This window comes from Pristiophorus japonicus, chromosome 17 (assembly GCF_044704955.1).
Source record: "Pristiophorus japonicus isolate sPriJap1 chromosome 17, sPriJap1.hap1, whole genome shotgun sequence".
NCBI lineage: Eukaryota > Metazoa > Chordata > Chondrichthyes > Pristiophoridae > Pristiophorus > Pristiophorus japonicus.
This window is the reverse complement of record NC_091993.1, coordinates 18771029-18795372: the sequence shown is the minus strand read 5'-3', so window position 1 is coordinate 18795372 and position 24344 is coordinate 18771029. Positions and strand designations below refer to the sequence as shown.

Sequence of the window (24344 nt, the reverse complement as noted above, 5' to 3'; positions counted from 1 at the left end):
CACAGCAATGTGGTTGACTCTTCACTGTCCTCTGAAATGGCTGAGCAAGCCACTCAGGTGTCAAGAAGGCGGCTCACCAGCATCTTCTCAGGGGCAATTCGGGACGGGCAATAAATGCCAGCCTTGCCAGCGATGCCCACATCACGCGAATGAATAAGAAAAAAATCAGAACAAAGCAGTGGCCCCAGATCAACGTTAGCCAAAAAAAAATCCCTGGAACTGGACATGTACCAAATAAAACAGGCCGTGATCAGACGCACAAGAAAATGTCAAAAAAAACACTCACTTGCTCGCCAAAGTGTCAGGGATTAGACACATACTGCAGAAGGGCAATGCGAGACAAATATAACACCTCGTTAACACAAAACAAAGACATCAGGAATATATAACCGCGATGCAAAGTGATATCAGAAATAGATAACCGCTATATACTGCAGGAGGGTAATATTGGAAACATTTAACAGCTACATACTGAAGGGGTCAACATTAAAAGCTATACTTATATAATTCATTAAATATTAGTGTCCTATCTTTATTAAAATGAAGGAAAAATATATATAATATATATGGTCAAAGTATGTGAAGAAACAAATTAAAATTCATGTGGAAACTGAGAAAGCACTTCTGTAAGTAAATTTGTAATAAAGTATTCAGGACCACTGACATCCATGATCGAACGATCAAATGAGTAAGAGATCAGTACAGCCTCTTAAGTGAGTATTTCGCAACAATTTTAACTATTCAAGAGGTCAGGATTTTCCAAGAAGATAACTGAAGTGGGAACATTCAGTCATGGGTGAAAGGGAAGGAGTAAAGGTATGTAGCATGAAGCCCAGCGGAAATGCTGCAAAGATACTGAAATAAATTAGGACAGCAGCAATGGTGCGCTGTCAGAGACAGCTCATTTGCTCCGAATCTCTCAACAAGCTCAAGAGGCAAGAATCGCATTCCACTAAAGCAGATGCCTACAGGGACAGAAAGACTGGAGTCCATTATAAAGTTGTTCATTATTATAGGTTACGCGAGGGCTTCTTAGAAGAAGTCATTTAACGTTTCCAAGTTTGTGACTTCAGTGATCTTCGGAGACACTTACCACTAGAAGCATAGACCTTGAGAACCCACAAACATGGAGTGACATACTTGGTGTGTGGTAGACTGTGCTTCAGCAGGCTCAAGGTCTCATTTATGGTTCCAATTTCTTGAGCCTTTTGTCCAAACTTCTTGTCTGTGAGAAAATAGAACAGATAGTTTAACAAAGCCTCAAATCCAGTGACAATATATCATGGCCTTTATTCAAGTGATCAAAATGGCACTAGGACAGATATTCAGAAGTCTACCTTTGACCACTGTGGTGGCCCCCATATCATAAACGCGGGCTTTAAGCTTGCTTTTACCAGGCGTAAGAGTTTATATAAGAACATAAGAGCATAAGAATTAGGAGTATAATTAGGCCATTCGGCCCCTGGAGCCTGCTCTGCCATTCAATGAGATCATGGCTGATCTTCTACCTCAACTCCACTTTCCTGCACTATCCCCATGTCCCATGATTCCTTAATATCCAAAAGTCTATCGATCTGTCTTGAATATACTCAAAGACTGAGCCTCCACAGCCCTCTGGGGTAGAGAATTCCAAAGATTCACCACCCTCTGAGTGAAGAAATTTCTCCTCATCTCAGTCCTAAATAGCTGACCCCTTATTCTGAGACTGTGACCCTTGGCTCTAGACTCCTCAGCCAGAGGAAACATCCTCCCTGCATCTACCCTGTCAAGCTCTATAAGAATATTGTATGTTTCTACTCAATCTCTCCTCATAGGACAATCCCCCCATTCCAGGAATCAGTCTGGTGAACCTTCGTTGCACTCCCTCAATGGCAAGTATATCCTTTTTTTAGGCAAGGAGACCCAAACTGTACACAATACTCCAGCTGCAGTCTCACCGGGGCCCTATATAATTGCAGTAAGACGTCTTTACTCTTATACTGAAATCCTCATGTAATATATGGCAACATACCATTTGCTTTCTTAATTGCTTGCTATACCTGCATGTTAACTTTCAGTGATTGGTGTACAAGGACACCCAGGTCCCTCTGAACACCAACATTTACCAATCTCTCACCATTTAAAGAATATTCTGCTTTTCTAATTTTCCTACCAAAGTGGATAACTTCACATTTCTCAACATTATATTCAATTTGCCATGTTCTTGCCCATTCACTTAGCCTGTCTAAATCCCCTTGAAGTCTCTTTGCATCCTCCTCACAACTTACATTCCCACTTAGGTTTGAATCATTAGCAAACTTGGATATATTACATTTGGTCCCCTCAGTCAATTCATTGATATAGATTGTGAACAGTTGAGGCCCAAGCACTGATCCTTGTGGTACCCCATTAGTTGCTGTCTGCCAACCTGAAAATTATCCGTTTATTCCTACTCTCCGTTTTCTGTCCATTAACCAATTCTCAATCTATGTCAGCATATTACCCCCCCCCCCCTCCCCCACCCCAATCCCAGTCCTCACTTTGTTCAATAACCTCTTGTGTAGCACCTTATCAAATACCTTCTGAAAATCCAAATACACCACATCTACTGGGCAAGAGCTGGGCAAATAGGTCAAATCTCTGCCCGCAAAGGCTTTTCTCCTGGGGATGTGTTGGAACTGTCAAAAGACATTTTTCCAGCTTGCAAGTGTCAGTTTTCGGTGCATGTGCATCACACACCAAGAACCAGCACTTGCGGGGCCTTTAAGGTGTATGCGCCCGTAGAGACCGCCATTTTTGGCCCAACATTTATGCGCAGAATTACTCTGCGCAGCTTCTGATTCATTGGCAGCAGTCACTCTGTTAAAATAACTTGCATTTATCTTCATTTTATAAAGGGGTGCCCTAAACTGTGCACAATATCAAACACAAAATTCACATAAACCATATCCATTGCCGATCTGAGGTCTGTTACAAGTACAGGCGATCCCTGCTTGTATTTTTGTGTTGTTAGATACAAAAATCAAAAAGATCCTGTTTCCCTTTTTTATGGCCCTCCCTCTTTATGCTGACACTTTGAACGATCTCCGTCCGGCGTCTCCATTTCAAATCTTACCATTTAAAGCACTGCTTTTTTTAAACCTACTCTTACTTTTAAAATGCATTTCTTCATAATTTTCTGCCCTAAATTACATCTGCCATTCCTACTAACCTATTTGCTGCAGTCCTTCACAAATTGTCATATCCGCACTCTGGTATTATAAGCAAATTTCAGTATATTGTTTCTCAATACCCGAGTCAAGATGATTAGATCAACATAGTACAGAAAAGTAGCCCCAGTACATACTCCTACAGAGCACTAGTAACTATAGCTTCTGAGTCAAAGAAGCTGCCTTTTACCTGTATGCTTTGCTTTCTGCCCTCTCGATAGAAAGGCTGTCTCATGCCATAGAAAATAGGTGCAGGAGCAGGCCATTCGGCCCTTCGAGCCTGCACCACCATTCAATATGATCATGGCTGATCATGCAACTTCAATATCCCATTCCTGCTTTCCATCCATACCCCTTGATCCCTTTAGCCCTAAGGGCCACATCTAACTCCTTTTTGAACATATCTAACGAACTGGCCTCAACAACTTTCTGTGGTAGAGAATTCCACAGATTCACAATTCTCTGAGTGAAGAAGTTTCTCCTCATCTCGGTCCTAAATGGTTTATCCCTTATCCTTAGACTGTGACCCCTGGTTCTGGACTTCCCCAACATCGGGAACATTCTTCCTGCATCTAACCTGTCCAATCCTGTCAGATCCCCTCTCATTCTTCTAAATTCCAGTGAATATAAGCCTAATCAATCCAGTCTTTCTTCATATGCCAGTCCCGCCATCCTGGGAATCAGTCTGGTGAACCTTCGTTGCACTCCCTCAATAGCAAGAATGTCCTTCCTCAGATTAGGAGACCAAAACTGTACACAATATTTACGCTGTGGCCTCACCAAGGCCCTGTACAACTGCAGTAAGACCTCCCTGCTCCTATACTCAAATCCTCTCGCTATGAAGGCCAACATGCCATTTGCCTTCTTCACCGTCTGCTGTATCTGCATGCCAACTTTCAATGACTGATGTACCATGACATCCAGGTCTCGTTGTACCTCCCCTTTTCCTAATCTGTCACTATTCAGATAATATTCTGCCTCCCTGTTTTTGCCACCAAAGTGGGTAACCTCATATTTATCTACATTATACTGCATCTGCCATGTATTTGCCCACTCACCTAACCTGTCCAAGTCACCCTGCAGCCTCTTAGCATCCTCCTCACAGCGCACACTGCCACCCAGCTTAGTGTCATCTGAAAACCTGGAGATATTTACACACAATCAATTCCTTCGTCCAAATCATTAATGTATATTGTAAATAGCTGGGGTCCCAGCACTGAATCTTGCGGTACCCCACTAGTCACTGCCTGCCATTCTAAAAAGGACCTGTTTATTTCCACTCTTTACTTCCTGTCTGCCAACCAGTTCTCTATCCACGTCAATATATTACCCCCAATACCATGTGCTTTAATTTTACACGCTAATCTCTTGTGTGGGACCTTGTCAAAAACCTTTTGAAAGTCCAACTACATTACATCCACTGGTTCTCCTTTGTCCACTCTACTAGTTACATCCTCAAAAAATCCTAGAAGATTTGTCAAGCATGATTTCCCTTTCATAAATCCATGCTGACTAGGACTGATCCTGTTACTGCTTTCATATGTACTGCTATTACATCTTTAATAATTGATTCCAACATTTTCCCCACGACTGATGTCAGGCTAACCAGTCTATAATTCCCTGTTTTCTCTATCCCTCCTTTTTTTTAAAGTGGGGTTACATTAGCTACCCTCCAATCCATAGGAACTGATCCAGAGTCGATAGACTGTTGGAAAATGACCCTCAATGCATCCACTATTTCGAGGGCCACTTCCTTAAGTACTCTGGGATGCAGACTATCAGGCTCTGGGGATTTATCGGCCTTCAAACCCATCTATTTTCCTAACACAATTTCATGACTAATAAGGATTTCCTTCAGTTCCTCCTTCTTGCTAGACCCTCGGTCCCCTAGTATTTCCGGAAGGCCACATTCCCATTAATTTCATGTGCCATTATATTTGTCATATGTTTCTGCCTAAGAAGAGGTCCCCTGGCAGATGCTTTGTTGAAAATTCGCATAAACCACATCCATTGTGTTTCCTTTTCCTCTGGTCTTATTGCTTCAATGTTAAGAATGCCAAATCGTGAAGTACATTAAACTCTGCTCCTTACCTCTTTGTCCAACTTTGACCATTAAGTGCATTAAAGGCAAGATGACATCATAATTTGGAGGAGATATTCTGGTCATGTTCACTAGTGTGTGTAGCAACGCCTCACTACCTCCCTTAGAAATCATGTAACAGATCCGTTTGCCTGTACCTGAAACAAAATGCAAATTAAAGAATCCGAGCAATTTGTGTTTATAGAACATTTTTAACGTAGTAAAAAGTCCCAAGGTGCTTCACAGGAGCATCATCAGACAAAGACTGACACCGAGCCAAAGAAGGAGCAAAGAAGGACTAAAAGCTCAGTCAAAGAAGGAGATTTTAAGGAGGGTCTTAAAGGAGGAGAGGAGGCGGGAGGGAATTCCAAAGCCCTAGGGCCTAGACAACTGAATGCACAATCGCCACTAGTGGGGTGAAGTGAATGAGAGGGGCAGAAGAAGCCAGAGTTCGGGGAACACAGGGCTTTTAAGAGGGTTGGAGGAGGTTACAGAAATAGGGAGGGGCGAGGGCACAATGCTATGCATACCAACCAGAAAAGTTAGCAAAAGCTGAGCAAAGCTTCAAACAAATGGTACAACCCTCAAAGAGTTGTCAAGTCAAGAACAGTCCTGATATAAGCCTATGATGTGTCAAAACAAGTGGTTATATTGATTGTACCTTAAATGCTGGGGGCGGGGGGGAGAAATTCGGGAGTGTCCCATTTGGGGCGCTATCATTTAAAAGTTTGAAAAATTAGTGGCAGGCACTAATGTTTTCAAACTTGTAAAAAAGTTGGCGTTTGCGCTCCAGTAAGGAAGTGGAGCGCTAAATGAACCGCCCGGCCTCCTGATGAACACCTCCTGCAACAGTTGGTGTTATCACCCGACGATGCTGCAGGGGGCAGATCCCAAGTTCGGGTCCGGGGCGATGCGCACGGCGATGACGTCACGGTCTCTGGACGAAGGAGATCGGGGCGCAATACCGCAACACCACCGCAAACCGCCATTGATTCTCACCCCTTCCACCACCCTCGACATTCACTCCCTCCACCACCGGTGCACCGTGGCTGCAGTGTGTACCATCTACAAGATGTTGCTACAGTTGTACAGGGCCTTGGTGAGGCCACACCTGGAGTATTGTGTACAGTTTTGGTCTCCTAACTTGAGGAAGGACATTCTTGCTATTGAGGGAGTGCAGCGAAGATTCACCAGACTGATTCCCGGGATGGCGGGACTGACCTATCAAGAAAGATTGGATCAACTGGGCTTGTATTCACTGGAGTTCAGAAGAATGAGAGGGGACCTCATAGAAACGTTTAAAATTCTGACGGGTTTAGACAGGTTAGATGCACGAAGAATGTTCCCAATGTTGGGGAAGTCCAGAACCAGGGGTCACAGTCTGAGGATAAGGGGTAAGCCATTTAGGACCGAGATGAGGAGAAACTTCTTCACCCAGAGAGTGGTGAACCTGTGGAATTCTCTACCACAGAAAGTAGTTGAGGCCAATTCACTAAATATATTCAAAAGGGAGTTAGATGAAGTCCTTACTACTCGGGGGATCAAGGGGTATGGCGAGAAAGCAGGAAGGGGGTACTGAAGTTTCATGTTCAGCCATGAACTCATTGAATGGCGGTGCAGGCTAGAAGGGCTGAATAGCCTACTCCTGCACCTATTTTCTATGTTTCTATGTTTCTAATTCACCACAGTTACTTCGGCAGCACTTCCCAAACCCACAACCTCTACCACCTAGAAGGACAAGGACAAGAACACCATCACCTGCAAGTTCCCCTCCAAGTTACCCACCATCCTAACTTGGAAATATATCGCAGTTCCTTCATCGTTGCTGGGTCAAAATCCTGGAACTCCTTCCCCAACAGCACTGTGGGAGCACCTTCACCACACGGACTGCAGCGGTTCAAGAAGGCAGCTCACCGTCACCTTCCCGAGGGCAATTAGGCAATGAGCAATAAATGCTGGCCTTGCCAGTGATGCCCACATCCCGGAACGAATATATATATATGTGTAAAGGAAAAATTTGTAGGGCTAAGGCGAAAGAGCAGGGGAGTGGAATTAATTGGATTGCTCTTTCAAAGAGCCACCACAAGCACGATGGACCGAGTGGCCTTCTTCAGTGCTGTAAGATTTTATGATGGTGTTGGTTGAGAAAGGAATGCTGGCCAGGAATCATCTCCATCGTGTTTCTGTGTGATACGTTGTTTTATTGCAGGCTGGTGGAGTAGGAAGTGAGTTTGTGAACGTAGTTTTCCACACGTGGAATATCTTCCTTCAGCACGATGCCACTGGGAGATGCCAGGAAAGGCCGAGCACTTCCCCATTCAGGAAGAACACAGTTGTCCAGTCCTGCTCATCCCTGTGGGGCATCCTCCTGCCAGGTCACCCAGCAACACTGTGTGCTGTGGGCAGATAGAAGTCAAGATAAAAGGCAGGGGTCAGGTAGATAAGTTCGTTGTTTTGTTTAAGTTTTTGTTTGGCGAGTAAAGTGGCTTTCAAAACTCGCCGTCGGGCCTGCAGGTATGGTAATATAGAATATGATTAGTGAAATAATTAGCATTTCCTGGCTGTGTAGAGAATGCAAAGACACAGAAAGGTGAAATACCTTTCCTCATCATCAACTTCATGGCAATTAATATCAAATCAGCTAACTGACATTAATTTTAACAATCTAAAATTAGGGAACAAGCTATTTTAAAGAGATCAAAGGAGTGTGGGGTTGTGTGTTGCAGACAGCTGTCCTTTGAGTGATAGGATGTGAGTTCCAGGCTCAAATATGCTCTCAGGGCGAATGGTGAACGGATGCCAGCTACTTCCCTTATACAGGGAGGAACTGACCACAGCCACTCACATAATTACAGAGTGGCGTTGTTGGAGACACGTGTATGATTGCCAGCTCAGCTGGAACCATTGCATAAAAACTGGAAAAAAAAGGGACGAGGACAAAAATCGTAAGATTATTTATCCTAAGCTACACTCAGTGCCATCCCCTTCAGCCATGTCTTCCGAGTGATTAGTGAATGGATTTTTGTGTCACATACTCACCGGCCGAGAGTAATTCATCCAGAATTTGCAGGATGTTGACAGCACTTTGCACATCATGGGAATTCTGTGACAAAATAGGTAGACAAATAAAAAAAGTGAAACGGAAGCAGGATTGTTCTGGCCCTCTGCCTCGGTGCACAGTAAGGTTCCCCAATTCTATCCCAAAGGATGCCTTTCAGGAGTCTCCTTCATATTTGGGACTGAGGGAGAACAAATAAACTTCTTTACCCAGAGAGTGGTGAGAATGTGGAACTCGCTACCACAGGGAGTGGTTGAAGCGAATAGTATCGATGCATTTAAGGGGAGGCTAGACAAGCTTATGAGGGAGAAGGGAATAGAGGGTTATGCTGATAGAGTTAGATGAGGAAAGACGGGAGGAGGCTGGTCACACCGGCTGGCCTCAGTGTCTCGAAACCTCTGAGCTGTTTGCTCGCTTTCCACTAACGGTTGCCCCAGGACATGTTCGGAATGACTCTTGTGCCTGCGCTATCAGTTGACTGTGCCTAATTCTGGAACCATCACCCCGCATTGAGAGTAGCCCGATTTCTTATCCAGACCAGTAACAAACTCCAGTGCAGTGCTGAAGTTCACCCCTTGTGTTCAGTGTTCTCAAGGTATGCAACTTAGGTCAGCTTATACATGGGTTACAATGACAATTGAATACATGACAATATCAATGTGCATTGCTTTATTTGTAGACGTAAGGGTTTTTTGAGAGACATTTTTTCTCACTGAGGGTTGGATATTATTTTTATGGGGGGGGGGAGGCGGGAGATTGTCATTGCGTCAGCATTTATTGACAAAAATCAGCTCAGCTAGGTCCCATTACCCCTAGTCCCACTGCTCCTAAGTCTGATGGCTAACATACCAGAAAAGTCCCTGTATCCTCTCTGTCATTCCCAGCACTAATGACTGAGATTGCTTCTTCCGTATACTATAGATGGGGACTCTTGCTCAGTTCCACCTACAAAGGGTCATCATCATAGGCAGTCCCTCGTATCGAGGATGACTTGCTTCCACATCATAAAGGGCTAAGTTCATAGGTGTTTCAATGAAGCATCGAATATTCCAGATCCCAAACTACATCCTGAAGGGTGGAAGATGCCTGTGCGTGGATTTTTTTAACGTGTGATGGCTGTTGTACACCAGCCACCACACAGGCTTGTCAGACACCAAGGGTCTAAATCTGGCCATTGGCGCTGAGCGTGGTGCATTAGCCACTGTAAGGAGCAAATGGATTGTAGTGAAAGTGGGGGGAGTGGATAACAGTGTAAGAGAGAAAGGGAGTAGAGGATAGCGGGGCAGGGGAAGGGAGGGGGGAATATTTGACAATGGAAGAGAGGAAAATGAATGGCAATGGAGTGAAGGGTGATGCATGGTAAAGCAAGGGAGAGGGAAGGGTGCAGAAGCTAAGTGCTTCGGTGGGTAGAAGGGAAAAGCTGGGAGTAGCATTTTGGGACGGGAGAGACAAGAGAGTGCCAGCAAGCACTCTGAAGGAGGAAAGAGTGCAAGGTTAAACTGGGGGAATGGAAGAAGAGCACTTTTATCTGGGTTAGAGAGGAGAAAAACGCAAATTGAACTGATGGGGGAGAGGGAGATAAATGCTAGTATGAATGGGATGAGTTGGAGGAGAAGAGAATTCCACTATAAAGGGCAAGGAGTTGGATGTACAGTGTCACTGAACTGGGTCTTGAAGGAGTGGCATACCTTTGTTAACTGGAGTACCAGAAGTGGGAGAGTGACTGTTGGAAGTATTCAGTTGTATAATGGTCTGTTGAAAATCTAAATATTACTTTGTTTCCTTTTTTAAATTAAAAATGTATTAATTGTTATATATAAAAGTGCTTTAAATCAGCTGGAAAGCATTTTTAATGCTAAAATTCAAAATTCTTTGGGGAAGCACTCTCCCAACATCCCCCCAGAAATGATACCTTAGGTTATCTTTAATTAAGGTTAAGTTATGATACCTTCCTATCGCTGTAATCTCCTCCAACCCCACAACACCTCCTCCTCTAATTCTGCCCTCTTGAGCATCCTTGATTATAATCGGCCAACCATTGGTGGCTGTGTTTTTAGCTGCCTGGGCCCCAAGCTCAGGACCTCTCTCACAAAACATCTCCCCCTTTCTTTCCTCCTTTAAGAACCTCCTTAAAACCTACCTCTTTGTTCAAGCTTTTAGTCATCTGCCCTAATTTTTCCTTATGTGGCTCGGTGTCACATTTTGTTTTATGACACACCTGTGAAGCGCCTTGGGACGTTTCATTACATTAAAGGCGCTATATATATACAAGTTGTTGTTGTTGTTACCTGCCTTTAGTGTTTGGATTTTGTCTTCAGGCTGCTAGGTACTTGTATGTTTTATTTTTCCCTCTGATACAAATGAAATAATGTTGTGTGTACGTACCGTGTAAGTCACAAAGTCCCTACATGTACTTGTTTTTGCATGTCAGCGCTGTTCTTGAGATCGCGGCCTTTTGGAGATTGTGTTGGGTTTTTTAACAACAAACTTTTGATCAGCTTTAGCTACTCGTCTAGTTTGGCATGTGTTCTGATTGCTTCTCAGATTTGCAAACTCCCAACACTCAAATAAAACAAAAAGGATCTATCAAATATAAATAAACACGCAAGAATGCTTAAGTTTGAATCATTGATCACTCCTCTGCCTTATTTGAAAGGAAGAAACAGAAAGACTTGGATTTATATCGCACCTTTCACGACCACCAGACATCTCAAAGCATGTTACAGCCAATGAAGCACTTTTGGAGTGTCGTCACTGTTGTAATGTGGGAAACATGGCAACCAACTTGCACACAGCAAGCTCCCACAAACAGCAATGTGATAATGGCCAGATAATTTGTTCTTGTTCTGTTGATTGAGGGATAAATATTGGCCAGGGCACCGGAGATACATTCACTCTATCTCTAAGCTGTCCTGGTCCGCAGTTCCATTTCATCCTTCGCCTCATCCGGCACGTTAACCAAAAACTTTTTTCCTTCCTTTCAGGTATCACAGCTCATAAGTTTCAACAACTCTTGGACACCAATGCCCCTCCAGAAACTTCTTCCCCCACACTTCCCTCTGATCCCATCCCTTCTTCCAATCTCACCCCCCTGCTGTGTTTCCACAATCCCCTCTAACCTTCCCCTCTCTGACCCTGAACGATCAGCCCTCAGCAAAGGCCTGAGCTTCATTCCCTTACGTCCCCATCGCAATGAATTGCGAGCTCGGCACAATGCTGAGCTCTTTTTCCGCCGCCTTCGCCTCTGTGCCCACTTCTTCAGCCATGCATCTTTACCCCGCACAGCTGACCATTTCTCTTGTTTTCAGAATTCTTGCTCCACCTGGCCCTCCCTCTGGCCTCTTACCCTCTCTAGACCTCATCATTGCAAACTGCCGATGGGACATCGGCTGTCTCAATTTCTCTGCTCCCTTCACTCATTCCAACCTACCTCCTCTGAACTTGCAGCACTCCGCTCGCTCAGATCCGATCCCAACCTTGTCATCAAACCTGCTGACAAGGGTGGCACTGTTATTGTTTGGCGAACTGACCTCTACCTTGCAGGGGCTGATCGCCAACTCTCTGACACCTCCTCCTACCTCCCCCGGATCATGACCCCACCACTGAACATCAAGCCACCATTTCCCGGACCGTCACTGACATCATCTCCTCTGGCGATCTTCCCTCCACAGCCACGAACCTCATAGTTCCCCCAACCCCGCACAGCCCACTTCTACCTCCTTCCCAAGATCCACACACAGGACTGCCCCGCTAGACCCATCGTTTCAGCCTGTTTTTGCCCCACAGAATTTATTTCTTCCTATCTAGACTCTATTTTTTTCTCCTGTTGTCCACTCTCTTCCCACCTACATCCGCGACTCCTCCGACGCCCTCCGTCACTTTAACAGTTTCCAGTTTCCCGGCCCCAACCGTCTCCTTTTCATCATGGACGTCCAATCCCTCTACACTTCCATCCCTCACCAGGATGGCCTGAGAGCGCTCCGCTTCTTCCTCGAGCAGAGGCCCAACCAGTCCCCATCCCCCACCACCCTCCTCCGACTGGCTGAACTTGTTCTCACGTTGAACAACTTCTCCTTTAACGCCACTCACTTCCTCCAAGTTAAAGGTGTTGCTATCAGAACCCGCATGGGTCCTAGCTATGCCGCCTTTTCGTGGGATATGTGGAACATTCTTTGTTCTAGTCCTACTCGGGTCCCCTCCCTCACCTCTTTTTCCAGTACATTGATGACTGTATCGGTGCCATTTCCTGCTCTCGCCCTGAACTTGAAAATTTCATTCACTTCGCATCCAATTTCCACCCTTCCCTCACCTTCACATGGTCCATCCAACTCTTCCCTTCCCTACCCTTCCTCGACTTCTCCGTCTCCATCTCTGGGAATAGGCTCTCGGCCAGTATCCACTATAAGCCCACTAACTCCCACAGCTACCTGGACTACACTTCCTCCCACCCCGCATCCTGTAAGGACTCCATTCCATTCTCCCAGTTTCTCCGTCTCCATCGCATCTGCTCTGATGACGCCACCTTTCACACTTAACGCCTCTGTCATGCCTTCCTATTTTCTCAATAGAGGATTCCCCTCCGCAGTGGTTAACATGGCCATCGACCGTGTCTGTTCGATTTCCCGCACCTCTGCTCTCACCCCTTCCCCTCCCTCTCAGAACCACGGCAGGGTTCCCCTTGTCCTCACCTTTCACCCCACCAGCCTCCACGTTCAACGGATCATCCTCCGCCATTTCCACCTCCTCCAGCATGATCCCACCACCAATCACATCTTCCCCTCCCCTTCCCTCTCAGCATTCCATAGGGACCGCTCCCTCCATGACACCCTGGTCCATTCCACAGTCACCCTCAGCACCCCCTCCCCTTCCCATGGCACCTTCCCATGCAAGCACATGATCCCTTTTGTCTCTCTAATCTCTTCTGTCTTCCACCCTATCACAGACCTTCCCTTTTGTTCTTTCTTCCCCTCCCCCTTTCAGTGCTTGTTAAGAATCTGTTCTTTCCGAACACTCTCTAGTTCTGACGAAGGGTCATCGACCTGAAACGTTAACTCTGTTTCTCTCTCCACAGAGGCTGCTCGACCTGCTGAGATTTCCAGCATTTTCTGTTTTTATTCCAGATTCCAGCATCCACAGTATTTCACTTTTGTATCAGGGATAACTTCCCTGCTCTTCTTTGAAATAGTGCCACGGGATTTTTTGCATCGACCTGAGATGGCAGACGGGGCCTCGGTTTAACATCTCATCCAAAAGACGGCATCTCCAACAGTGCAGCGCTCCCTCAGCACTGCATTAGAGTGTCAGCCTGGATTTTTGCGTCAAGTCTCTGGAGTGGGACCTCAACCCGCAAACTTCTGACTCAGAGGCAAGAGTGCTACCCACTGAGCCACAGCTAATTGAGATTGCCAGCTAATCAACAGCTCTGTTGGATTGTGGCTAGATTTGTGCTGTGGGCTCAAAGACAGTAGAAATGGAGTTCAGGCTGCCCAACTTCATTTCATAGAGGATTATCGTAACCCAAACTGAGTTCCCTCCCATTTGTGTGCACTGGATTCCTCATTAAAATATTACATCCAGAAAATTTATACATGACCAAGTCATGATGACAGATATAATTGCGCTGCTTGTCTGCTCTGTGTTCATTCGGATTTGTATATCATATATTGCACCTGTCTCATGAGCTTGTGCTCTATAATGGTTTCTGTCTCCAGGCTGAGGCCTAGATTACTGAACAGTGAAATTCAAAACAGGCGCACTAAAATTAAGCTCAAAAGTGATTTCATTATAATTGAATATTCCTGCACCTGGCCCTTTCTGTATTATACTTTATCCCTAATATTTGTGAAGCATATCAAGCAGCTCAGACTTGTGTTAGCTTGGTCGGTGCCTCTTTAAATCAGGCACTGCGCAAGAGGGTTTAAAAAGACAGCTGGAGCCTCGGCCTACATGGTTCCGTTATGTTGCAGAGGTCGTCGTTATTGTCTCCCTGCTGATAGGCTTGAGAGAAGGCCCAACACAACTTTCAGATCTGGACAAAATTTGTGACTAAACATAAGAAATAGGAGCAGGAATAGGCCATTTGGCCCCTCAAGCCTGCTCCGTATTCAATAAGATCATGGCTGATCTGATCTTGGCCTCAACTCCAATATACATTAATGATTTAGACAAAGGAATTGAATGTAATATCTCCAAGTTTTCAGATGACACTAAGCTGGGTGGTAGTGTGAGCTGTGAGGAGGATGATAAGAGGCTGCAGAGTGACTTGGACAGGTTAGGTGAGTGGGCAAATGTATGGCAGATGCAGTATAATGTAGATAAATGTGAGGTTATCCACTTTGGTGGCAAAAACACGAAGGCAGAATATTATCTGAATGGTGACAGATTAGGAAAAGGGGAGGTGCAACGAGACCTGGGTGTCATGGTACATCAGTCATTGAAAGTTGGCATGCAGGTACAGCAGGCGGTGAAGAAGGCAAATGACATGTTGGCCTTCATAGCGAGAGGATTTGAGTATAGGAGTAGGGAGGTCTTACTGCAGTTGTACAGGGCCTTGGTGAGGCCACACCTTGAATATTGTGTACAGTTTTGGTCTCCTAATCTGAGGAAGGACATTCTTGTTATTGAGGAACTGCAGCGAAGATTCACCAGACTGATTCCCGGGATGGCAGGACTGACATATGAAGAAAGATTGGATTGACTAGGCTTATATTCATTGGAATTTAGAAGAATGAGAGGGGATCTCATAGAAACATATAAAATTCTGACAGGATTGGACAGGTTAGATGCAGAAAGAATGTTCCCGATGTTGGGGAAGTCCAGAACCAGGGGTCACAGTCTAAGGATAAGGGGTAAGCCATTTAGGACCGAGATGAGGAAAAACTTCTTCACTCAGAGAATTGTGAACCTGTGGAATTCTCTACCACAGAAAGTTGTTGAGGCCAGTTTGTTAGATATATTCAAAAAGGAGTTAGATGTGGCCCTTACGTCTAAAGGGATGAAGGGGTATGGAGAGAAAGCAGGAAAGAGTTACTGAAGTTGCATGATCAGCCATGATCATATTGAATGGTGGTGCAGGCTCGAAGAGCCGAATGGCCTGCTCCTGCACCAATTTTCTATGTTTCTATGTTTATATGTTTCCACTTTCTTGCCCGCTCCCCATACCCTCGACTCCCTTAGCATTCAAAAATCTGTCTATCTCCACCTTAAATATATTCAATGACCCAGCTTCCACAGCTCTCCGGGGTAGAGAATTCCAAAGATTCAAGACCTCTGAAAGAAGGAATTCCTCTTCATTTCCGTTTGAAATGGGCGACCCTTTATTCTGAAACTATGTCCCCAATGACTGTACAATCATGGATAACAGAGCCTGTGTTTTTAAAAATGAGGTTAACAGTTACATATTTCCAGTGTTATCACAGCCTACCAAGTATGAAATGGAACAAATTTGAGAACGGATCTATGAAAGGTGCTGAACTGAACGTACTGAAATCTTCCAATAAAGGCAGGTAGATTTTTTCTGATCTTGTAAGTGGACAAAGGATGGGAGCTGTATAAATTGTTCCTTATAGAGAAACAGGTTAGCACAATATTTTATTATTTTCATTTTTGAAAGGGAGAATCTAGTTTGCTTTCTGAAACTTTATGTTTAATTTCACACATTTTCCCTTTTCCAGCTCATGCCATCTTTCCATCTCTCCGAGGATCAGGTTTTTGTTAAATATGGAAGAACTCCACAAGACTGAGTACTGTGAGCTAAAACTGATGTGACCTTAGTCTCTTTAACACAACTCCAGAGTGCCTAAGCAGCATGGCAGACAACCTTTTATACTCCCTTGCACAAAGTGTGCCGGTGACCCTTGGGCCTCCAACAGTTGCGCCCTCTGGTGGCAAGTCTTACACAGTTACAATGTTTACATACATAACATCACTCCCCCCCCCCAAAGTCTTTGATACAAATTATTTACAAGTTGAGACGATCCAGGACCCTACACTCCCTGGTTGATCATCCGAGTTCAAACTCTGGCATGGGTGAGTTGTTCAGACCATTGCTACACTGCTGGTCTGACAGGACTGTTGGGAATGGTGGGTTCATCCTCTTGATTGACAGCGAGGTTGATTGCTGGTTGGGTGTGTATTGGTGGATCGATGACGGTGATGTCCTCGTCAGGTTGTTCCTGGTTGTCGGTGAACCGCAGTTTGGTCTGATCCAAATGCTTTCTGCACGTTTGTCCATTCAATAGTTTGACTATAAACACTCTATTCTCCTCCTTGGCCAAGACAGAGCCAGCAGCACATTTAGGACCATGACCGTAATTCAGGATAAACACAGGGTCGTTGTCAATGTCATGCGATTCAGCTGCCCGATCGTGGTAAAATGTTTTGCCAGTGACGCCGGTTTTCCACATGATCATTTAGATCCGGGTGGACTAGGGAGAGCCTGGTTTTGAGCGCTCTCTTCATTAACAATTCTGCAGGGGGAATCCCAGTGAGCGAGTGGGGTCGCGTCCGGTAGCTGAGCAGAACCCGAGATAAGCGGGTCTGCAAGGAGCCTTCCGTCACACGTTTCAAGCTCTGCTTGAAAGTTTGGACTGCCCGTTCCGCTTGACTGCTGGATGCGGGCTTAAACGGGGCAGACCTGACATGCTTGATAACATTGCGGGTCAGAAACTCGTTGAATTCCGAGCTGGTGAAACACGATCCATTGTCACTGACAAGGACGTCGGGCAAGCCATGGGTGGCGAACATGACCCGGAAGCTTTCAATGGTGGCAGTGGATGTGCTGGATGACATTATTACGCATTCAATCCTTTTAGAGTAAGCATCCACTACAATTAAAAACATCTTTCTGAGAAAGGGGCCAGCAAAATATACGTGGATCCTGGACCACGGTTTGGAGGGCCATGACCACAGACTCAATGGAGCCTCCCTTGGTGCATTGCTCAGTTGTGAGCACGTGTTGCACTGGTGTATGCATGACTCTAAGTCCGAGTCAATGCCGGACCACCAAACATGCGACTTGACTATAGCCTTCATCATGACTATGCCTGGGTGGGTGCTGTGTAGGTCACGTATGAACGTTTCCCTGCCTTTTTTTGGCAAAAACTACGCGATTACCCCATAAGAGACAATCCAACTGGATGGACATTTCATCTTTGCGTCAGTGAAACGGCTTAATTTCATCTTACATCTCCCGGGAACCCCCAATCAGCTCCCATCGAGAACGCAACTTTTTACAAGTGATAGCACAGGGTCCTGGCTGGTCCAGGTCCTGATCTGGCGAGCAGTGATGGGTGACCCCTTGCTCTCAAAAGCATCCATGACCAAAAGCAAGTCTGCGGGCAGTATCATTTCCACCCCGGCAGTGGGCAATGGTAGTCGACTGAGGGCATCAGCACAGTTCTCCGTGCCTGTCTGAATCGGGCTCAGTTTGGGCCTTTGTGCCTTGTTGCCCCAGTTTCTCAAAAGCCTTTTGGCTTATAATTGACTGACTCGCCCCCATGTCCAACTCCATTGATAAGGTTAGTGCCCATCTTTGGATGCGAGATGAAGCATTGGTGTTTATACCTTTGCTTTCTGAAAACAGTGAAATGAGCGGTTTGTGGTCGGTTTCAAGCTCAAACCAAAGTCCAAATAGGTATTGGTGCATTTTCTTAACCCCATATACACATGCTAACACCTCTTTCTCGACCACACTGTAGGCTCTTTCAGCCTTAGACAGACTTCTAGACGCGTATGCAACCAGTTGAAGTTTGCCCAATACATTACTTTGCTGTAACACACAGCCGACCCCATACGAAGATGCATCACAAGCTAGCACTAATCGTTTACACGGGTCATACAGTACAAGTAACTTATTCGAACAAAATAGGTTTCTGGCCTTCTCAAAGGCTGTCTCTTGAGATTTACCCCAAACCCAGTCGTCACCCTTACGTAGCAACATGTGCAACGGTTCCAGCAAAGTGATTAACACGGGTAGAAAGTTACCAAAATAGTTGAAGAGTCCCAGGAACAAATACAGCTCTGTCACATTCTGTGGTCTGGGTGCATTCTTGATGGCATCTGTCTTTGAGTCCATGGATCTGATGCCATCTACCGCAATCTTTCTTCCCAAAAATTCAACCTCTGGCGCCAGGAAAATACACTTGGAGGATTTCAGCCTGAGTCCCACTCTGTCTAGTCTACATAGAACCTCTTCCAGGTTGTGCAGGTGTTCGGTGGTGACACGACCAGTGACCAGGATGTCGTCTTGAAACACAACGGTGCGCGGAACCGATGTCAGCAGACTCTCCATGTTCCTCTGGAAGATGGCAGCAGCCGAGCGAATCCCAAAAGGGCACCTGTGGTATATAAATAGTCCTTTGTGCGAGTTGATGCACGTCAGTCTTTTCGAAGATTCAACCAGCTCCTGTGTCGTGTAGGCAGAGGTTAGATCTAACTTGGTGAACGACTTCCCCCCTGCTAACGTTGCAAACAGGCCATCCGCTTTGGGTAGCGGGTACTGGTCCTGTAACGAGACTCGGTTGATCGTTACCTTGTAGTCTCCGCAGATTCTGACCATGCCATCGCTTTTCAACACCGGAACAATCGAACTGGCCCACTCGTTGAACTCGACTGGCGATATGATTCCCTCTCGTTGAAGTCTGTCCCGTTCGATCTCGACTTTCTCCCTCATCATATATGGAACCACTCGAGCCTTGTGATGAACGGGCCTTGCATCGGGGATTAGATGGATCTGCACCTTGGCACCTGTGAAGTTGCTGATGCCTGGTTCAAATAGCGACAGAAACTTGCTCAGCATTTGGGCGCACGAGGCATCATCCACTGAAGATAGTGCTTTGATGTCGTCCCAGTTCCATCGAATCTTTCCCAGCCAGCTTCTGCCGAATAGCATTGGGCCATTGCCTGGTACAATCCACAGTGATAAATCATCCATCATACGATACCTTAACTGCCACACTGCCAATGATTGGTATGAGCTCTTTGGTGTAGGTGCGCAGCTTTGTCTGAATCGGGCTCAGTTTGGGCCTTTGTGCCTTGTTGCCCCAGTTTCTCAAAAGCCTTCTGGCTTATAATTGACTGACTCGCCCCCATGTCCAACTCCATTGATACCAGAATACCGTTCAATTTGACTTTCAGCATAATAGGAGGGCTCTTGGTGGTGAAGGTGTGTACCCCATACACTTCTTCCTCGGGTTGAGTTGCCTCTCTTGTTTGTTCTGCGCGATCTGCGTCGGATCGATCATCCTCTGCCGACTCTGCCACGTGGTGAGTCACAGCACGTCTGCACAGTCACTGGAGGTGCCCCATTGTTTCGCAGCCTTTGCACATGTAGTGCTTGAATTGACATTGATGGGCTTGATGATTACCCCCGCAGCGCCAACATGGTGCTAATGGATTTACATTCATGCCTGATGGCGGATTCTGAGTCATCCTAGGTCTTGCAGCTGCAGATGTGTAGACCCTGCCATATGCAGTTCTGCCTGCTAGCGACGTTATTTTATGCACAGTACTTGCCGGTGAGCTTCGATGCTGGGAAGATATCTGTCTGGTATTATAGCTCGTGGATATGAATGCCTGGGCTATTGTGATGGCCTTGCTAAGGTCTAGCGATTCGACGGACAGCAGCTTGAGAAGAATTAACTCATGGCCGATGCCAAGCACAAAAACGTCCCGCAGCATTTCCCCCAAAAATCTAGCAAATTCGCAAATTCCCGCAAGGCGTCTCAGGTCGGCGACATAACTCGCCACGTCCTGGCCCTCGGAGCGGTGGTGCATGTAGAAGAGATACCTGGCTCTCCTTCGGCTTGAGGTGGTTTCGGACCAGCGTACACAACTCTGCATTTGTCTTCTCCGCTGGTTTCTCCGGTGCCAGCAGATTCTTGATGAGGCCGTATATTGTGGACCCACACACGGTGAGGAGAATTGCCCTGCGCTTGATCGCTTTATCGTCCCCATCCAGCTCGTTGGCCACGAAATACTGGTCGAGATGCTCAATGAAGGCTTCCCAATCATCACCCTCTACAAATCTCTCTAAAATACCAATGGCAGCCATGACCGCATGAAAGTTTGTAATCTGTTACTCATCGCCAATTGTTTGATATGGAAGAACTCCACAAGACTGAGTACTGCGAGCTAAAACTAATGTGACATTAATCTCTTTAATACAACTCCAGAGTGCCTAAGCAGCATGGCAAATAACTTTTATACTCCCTTGCACGAGGTGTGCAGGTGACCCTTGGGCCTCCAACAGTTGCGCCCTCTGGTGGTAAGTCTTACACAGTTACAATGTTTACATACATAACAGTTTTGTCCATTTTTGCTCCTTCCAAGACCAGCCATAATTGTTGCCCAGTCCTCATTTATGCTGGTCTTCCTCAACCTTTGCTTCGATCCCAGTCCATGTTTCCTCTCCTGGCCACCCCATTACTTCTGTCAGCTGACCCAATGTTCTTCACGCCTCCCCAATTGGTGCTCTGCTGGTGTTTGTGGATTCTCAAGGTTCCCCAGTACCCTTTGAAGCTTCTCTGGCTGCCCCAGTATTCTTTGCAGCCTCTCCTGGCTGCCTTGATTGTTGTCAAGGTTTTTTCTTCCTGCCTTATTTGCCTTCTGGCAAACTGTCCTTGTTGGTCTTTCCAAAACTGCCAATACCTGTGCAGTTCTTTAAAAACCTTTCTTAAACCATTGTTTTCTATTCCTCCAATAATCAGTTCTCGATTTCAAGATTCTCATCCTTGCTTTCAAATCCCTCCATGGCCCTCGCCCCTCCCTATCTCTGTAATCTCCTCCAGCCCTACAACCACGCCCCCCCCCCCCCCCCTCCAAGATATTTGCACTCCTCTAATTCTGCTCTCTTGAGCATCCCTGATTATAATCGCTCAACCATCGGTGCCGTGCCTTCTGATACCTAGACCTTAAGCACTGGAACTCCCTGCCTAAACCTCTCCATCTCTCTACATCTCCTTCCTCCTTTAAGACTTCCATTAAAACATATTTCTTTGATCAAGCTTTTGGTCATCTGCCCTAATTTCTCCTTAGGTGGCTCAGTGTCAAATGTTTTGTCTCATAACACTCCTATGAAGCACCTTGGGAGGTTTTACTACGTTAAAGGTGCTATATAAATACCAGTTGTTGTTGCTGTTTTGAATAGATTAATATTTTTTCACTCCCAGCTTCTTTACTTTTTCCCTCTGCCCCACTCCCTCTGCCTTCTATCTTTTTAGATGTTCTTCTCCATCATACATTACTTCACAGGTTCTCCCAGCTACCTTCTGGCCAGCTCCTCCACTGATCTTCACGACCATTCCTGGCCACCTTGCTGAATTTTGAGTCCATCCTGTTCGGTAACCCCACAACTTCTTATTTATTTATTTTCTCCCGCTCATGAAATATTTGCCCCCACACTGTTCCCTCCAGTCTCTACTTAAATAATTCATCTGTTTTCGCACCTACTTTTCCATGATCCCCACCTCGTCTGCCTGCTGCTTACTTTTATTAGACCCATTACCATCTGGTCTGCTGCTTGAATTATTTATCTTTATCAAACAACGCAGCCTCTGTCGGAGGTGCCGTCTTTTGGATGAGACATTAAACCGAGGCCCCGTCAGCTCTCTCAGGTGGGCGTAAATGATCCCATGGCAATATTTCGAAGAAGAGCAGGGGAGTTATCCCCGGTGTCCTGGCCAATATTTATCGCTCAATCAACATAACAAAAACAGATTAACTGGTCATTATCACATTGTTAGTGGCGCCTGCTATGTGCAAATTGGCTGCCGCATTTCCCACATTACAACAGTGACCACACTCCAAAAGTACTTCATTGGCAGTCAAGCACTTTGAGACACACGGTGGTCATGAAAGGCATTATATCCTAATTTGAGGGACTGCCTATGATGATGATATAGGAAGGCAAGTTTTTCTTTCATTCTGATTTCTCATGAAAAATGCCACAGAAAATCTACTAATATTATTAAAGTTATTGCGTAAGATGCACATCTCCTATCCACAGACATTATTCCCTGTCGCGTTATTTTTGGTCACGTTAATTCTTAAAATTAGAGTTAGGCCACTTAGGAGTGAAATTGGAATGTATGTTTTCAAACAATGGTTAGTGGAAATGATAGAACTCTCTCCCCCAAACTTCTGTGTTTGCCGGATGAATTGATTCTTGTTGGGTAAGGGACACTGAGAAAAGATGGGTAAATGGAGTTGAGGAACAGATTATCCATAAGAACATAATAACATAAGAACATAAGAATTAGGAACTGAAGTAGGCCATCTAGCCCCTCGAGCCTGCTCCGCCATTCAACAAGATCATGGCTGATCTGGCCATGGACTCAGCTCCACTTACCCGCCCGCTCTCTGTAACCCTTAATGCCCTTATTAGTTAAAAATCTATCTATCTATGACTTGAATACATTCAATGAGCTGCTTCCTTGGGCAGAGAATTCCACAGATTCACAACCCTCTGGGAGAAGAAATTCCTTCTCAACTTGGTTTTAAATTGGCTCCCCCGTATTTTGAGGCTGTGCCCCCTAGTTCTAGTCTCCCCTACCAATGGAAACAGCCTCTCTGCCTCTACCTTGTCCATCCCTTTCATTATTTTAAATGTTTCTATAAGATCACCCCTCATCCTTCTGAACTCCAACGAGTAAAGACCCTGTCTACTCAATCTATCATCATAAGGTAACCCCCTCATCTCCGGAATCAGCCTAGTGAATCATCTCTGTACCCCCTCCAAAGCTAGTATATCTTTTCTTAAGTAAGGTGACCAAAACTGTACGCAGTACTCCAGATGCGGCCTCACCAATACCCTATACAGTTGCAGCAGGACCGCCCTGCTTTTGTACTCCATCCCTCTCGCAATGAAGGCCAACATTCCATTCGCCTTCCTGATTACCTGCTGCACCTGATTGAATAGAATGGCGGACCGAGCTGGAGGGATAGCATGGCCCTCTCCCATGTATAATCTCCACCGCTTAGAACAGCCACATTTGTGTAAATGTCATTTACTCGCTATACGCGATGGCCAGCATAATGCAACAGCGTTAATAAAATTAGAAATCATTGCATGAATAGCATTGATGGACAGACACAGTATGGACTAACAATGTTATTAACCTAAACATTTTCCAAAAAACAGTTTTTAAAACTTGTTTACCATCTCCACAGATGGACAGAAAATAAAATAAATAACATTAATTGATCAGTAGTTTCATCCAGGCACAAATAATCAACAATTTGATTGAAGTAAAATGGTGAAAGGCACTTTAGAGAAATTTGGAACTATAATTTCTCCAACAAGCCAAACAATGCTACTTCATTGTTAACATCGAGACCAAGAATTTCCTCTATTTCTCATCTATAAATAATAATTTTGAACAATTTCTATCTAGTTTATTATGTTCCCAAGATCTGTCATTGGTAGCAACATGCAGTTACATAATCCCATTTTGATTTCATTTAAGTAGGCACAAACATTAGTCTCTCACATTGAAATAATTTAAAAATATTACTTGGACCGTTAGATTAGAATAATATAACCTTCCTGAAATTTGAAGCAGTTGAAAAATCTATATCTATGAACCTGAACAGAAAAGAGATCATGGAATGTTTTAAAATATCATTAACAAGGCATCGTACCTTGAGTGTTGAAAGCACAACTTCCAAGCCCGTTGCGTTTCCTGAAGCAGAAGTCATCTCTGCCGAGGTCTCTGACACACGGAGAGAGAGACAGAAAAAGTATTGCGACGTCCAAAGCAGAAGCACAAGAACGCTCTCTCTCCCTCTCTCTCATTTGTAATAGCAGAGAACACTGGGCAGTTGCTTTTGTGGGCAGATCAGAGGTTGATATCACTTGTCTTTGGCACAGAAGGAGGTATCAATTTTCTGAGTTAAACATTTTGATGAGTGCTGGATACAAAATAGCAAAGTGCTGCACAATAAGCAGCTAGCTGTAGTAACCGAGGACTGCCCCCTCCGGGGAACATGAGAAGGACAGGAAAGCTGATCTGGCAAACGT

General features: G+C 45.3%; 1 protein-coding gene across 1 annotated transcript in view; it reads right to left on the bottom strand.

Annotated features, from left to right (window-relative positions):
- Positions 1 to 24104, bottom strand: part of LOC139227586 (cytosolic carboxypeptidase 4) — a 267409-nt gene extending 243305 nt beyond the window's left edge. The window contains exons 1-4 of the mRNA XM_070858449.1: positions 23966 to 24104; positions 8308 to 8371; positions 5280 to 5426; positions 1094 to 1225 (exon numbers count right to left, since the gene is read on the bottom strand). Of these exons, the coding sequence (XP_070714550.1) occupies positions 1094 to 1225; positions 5280 to 5426; positions 8308 to 8371; positions 23966 to 24022 (400 nt within the window). The 5' untranslated portion in view covers positions 24023 to 24104. The remainder of the gene's footprint in view (positions 1 to 1093; positions 1226 to 5279; positions 5427 to 8307; positions 8372 to 23965) is intronic.
- Positions 24105 to 24344: the final 240 nt, after the last annotated feature.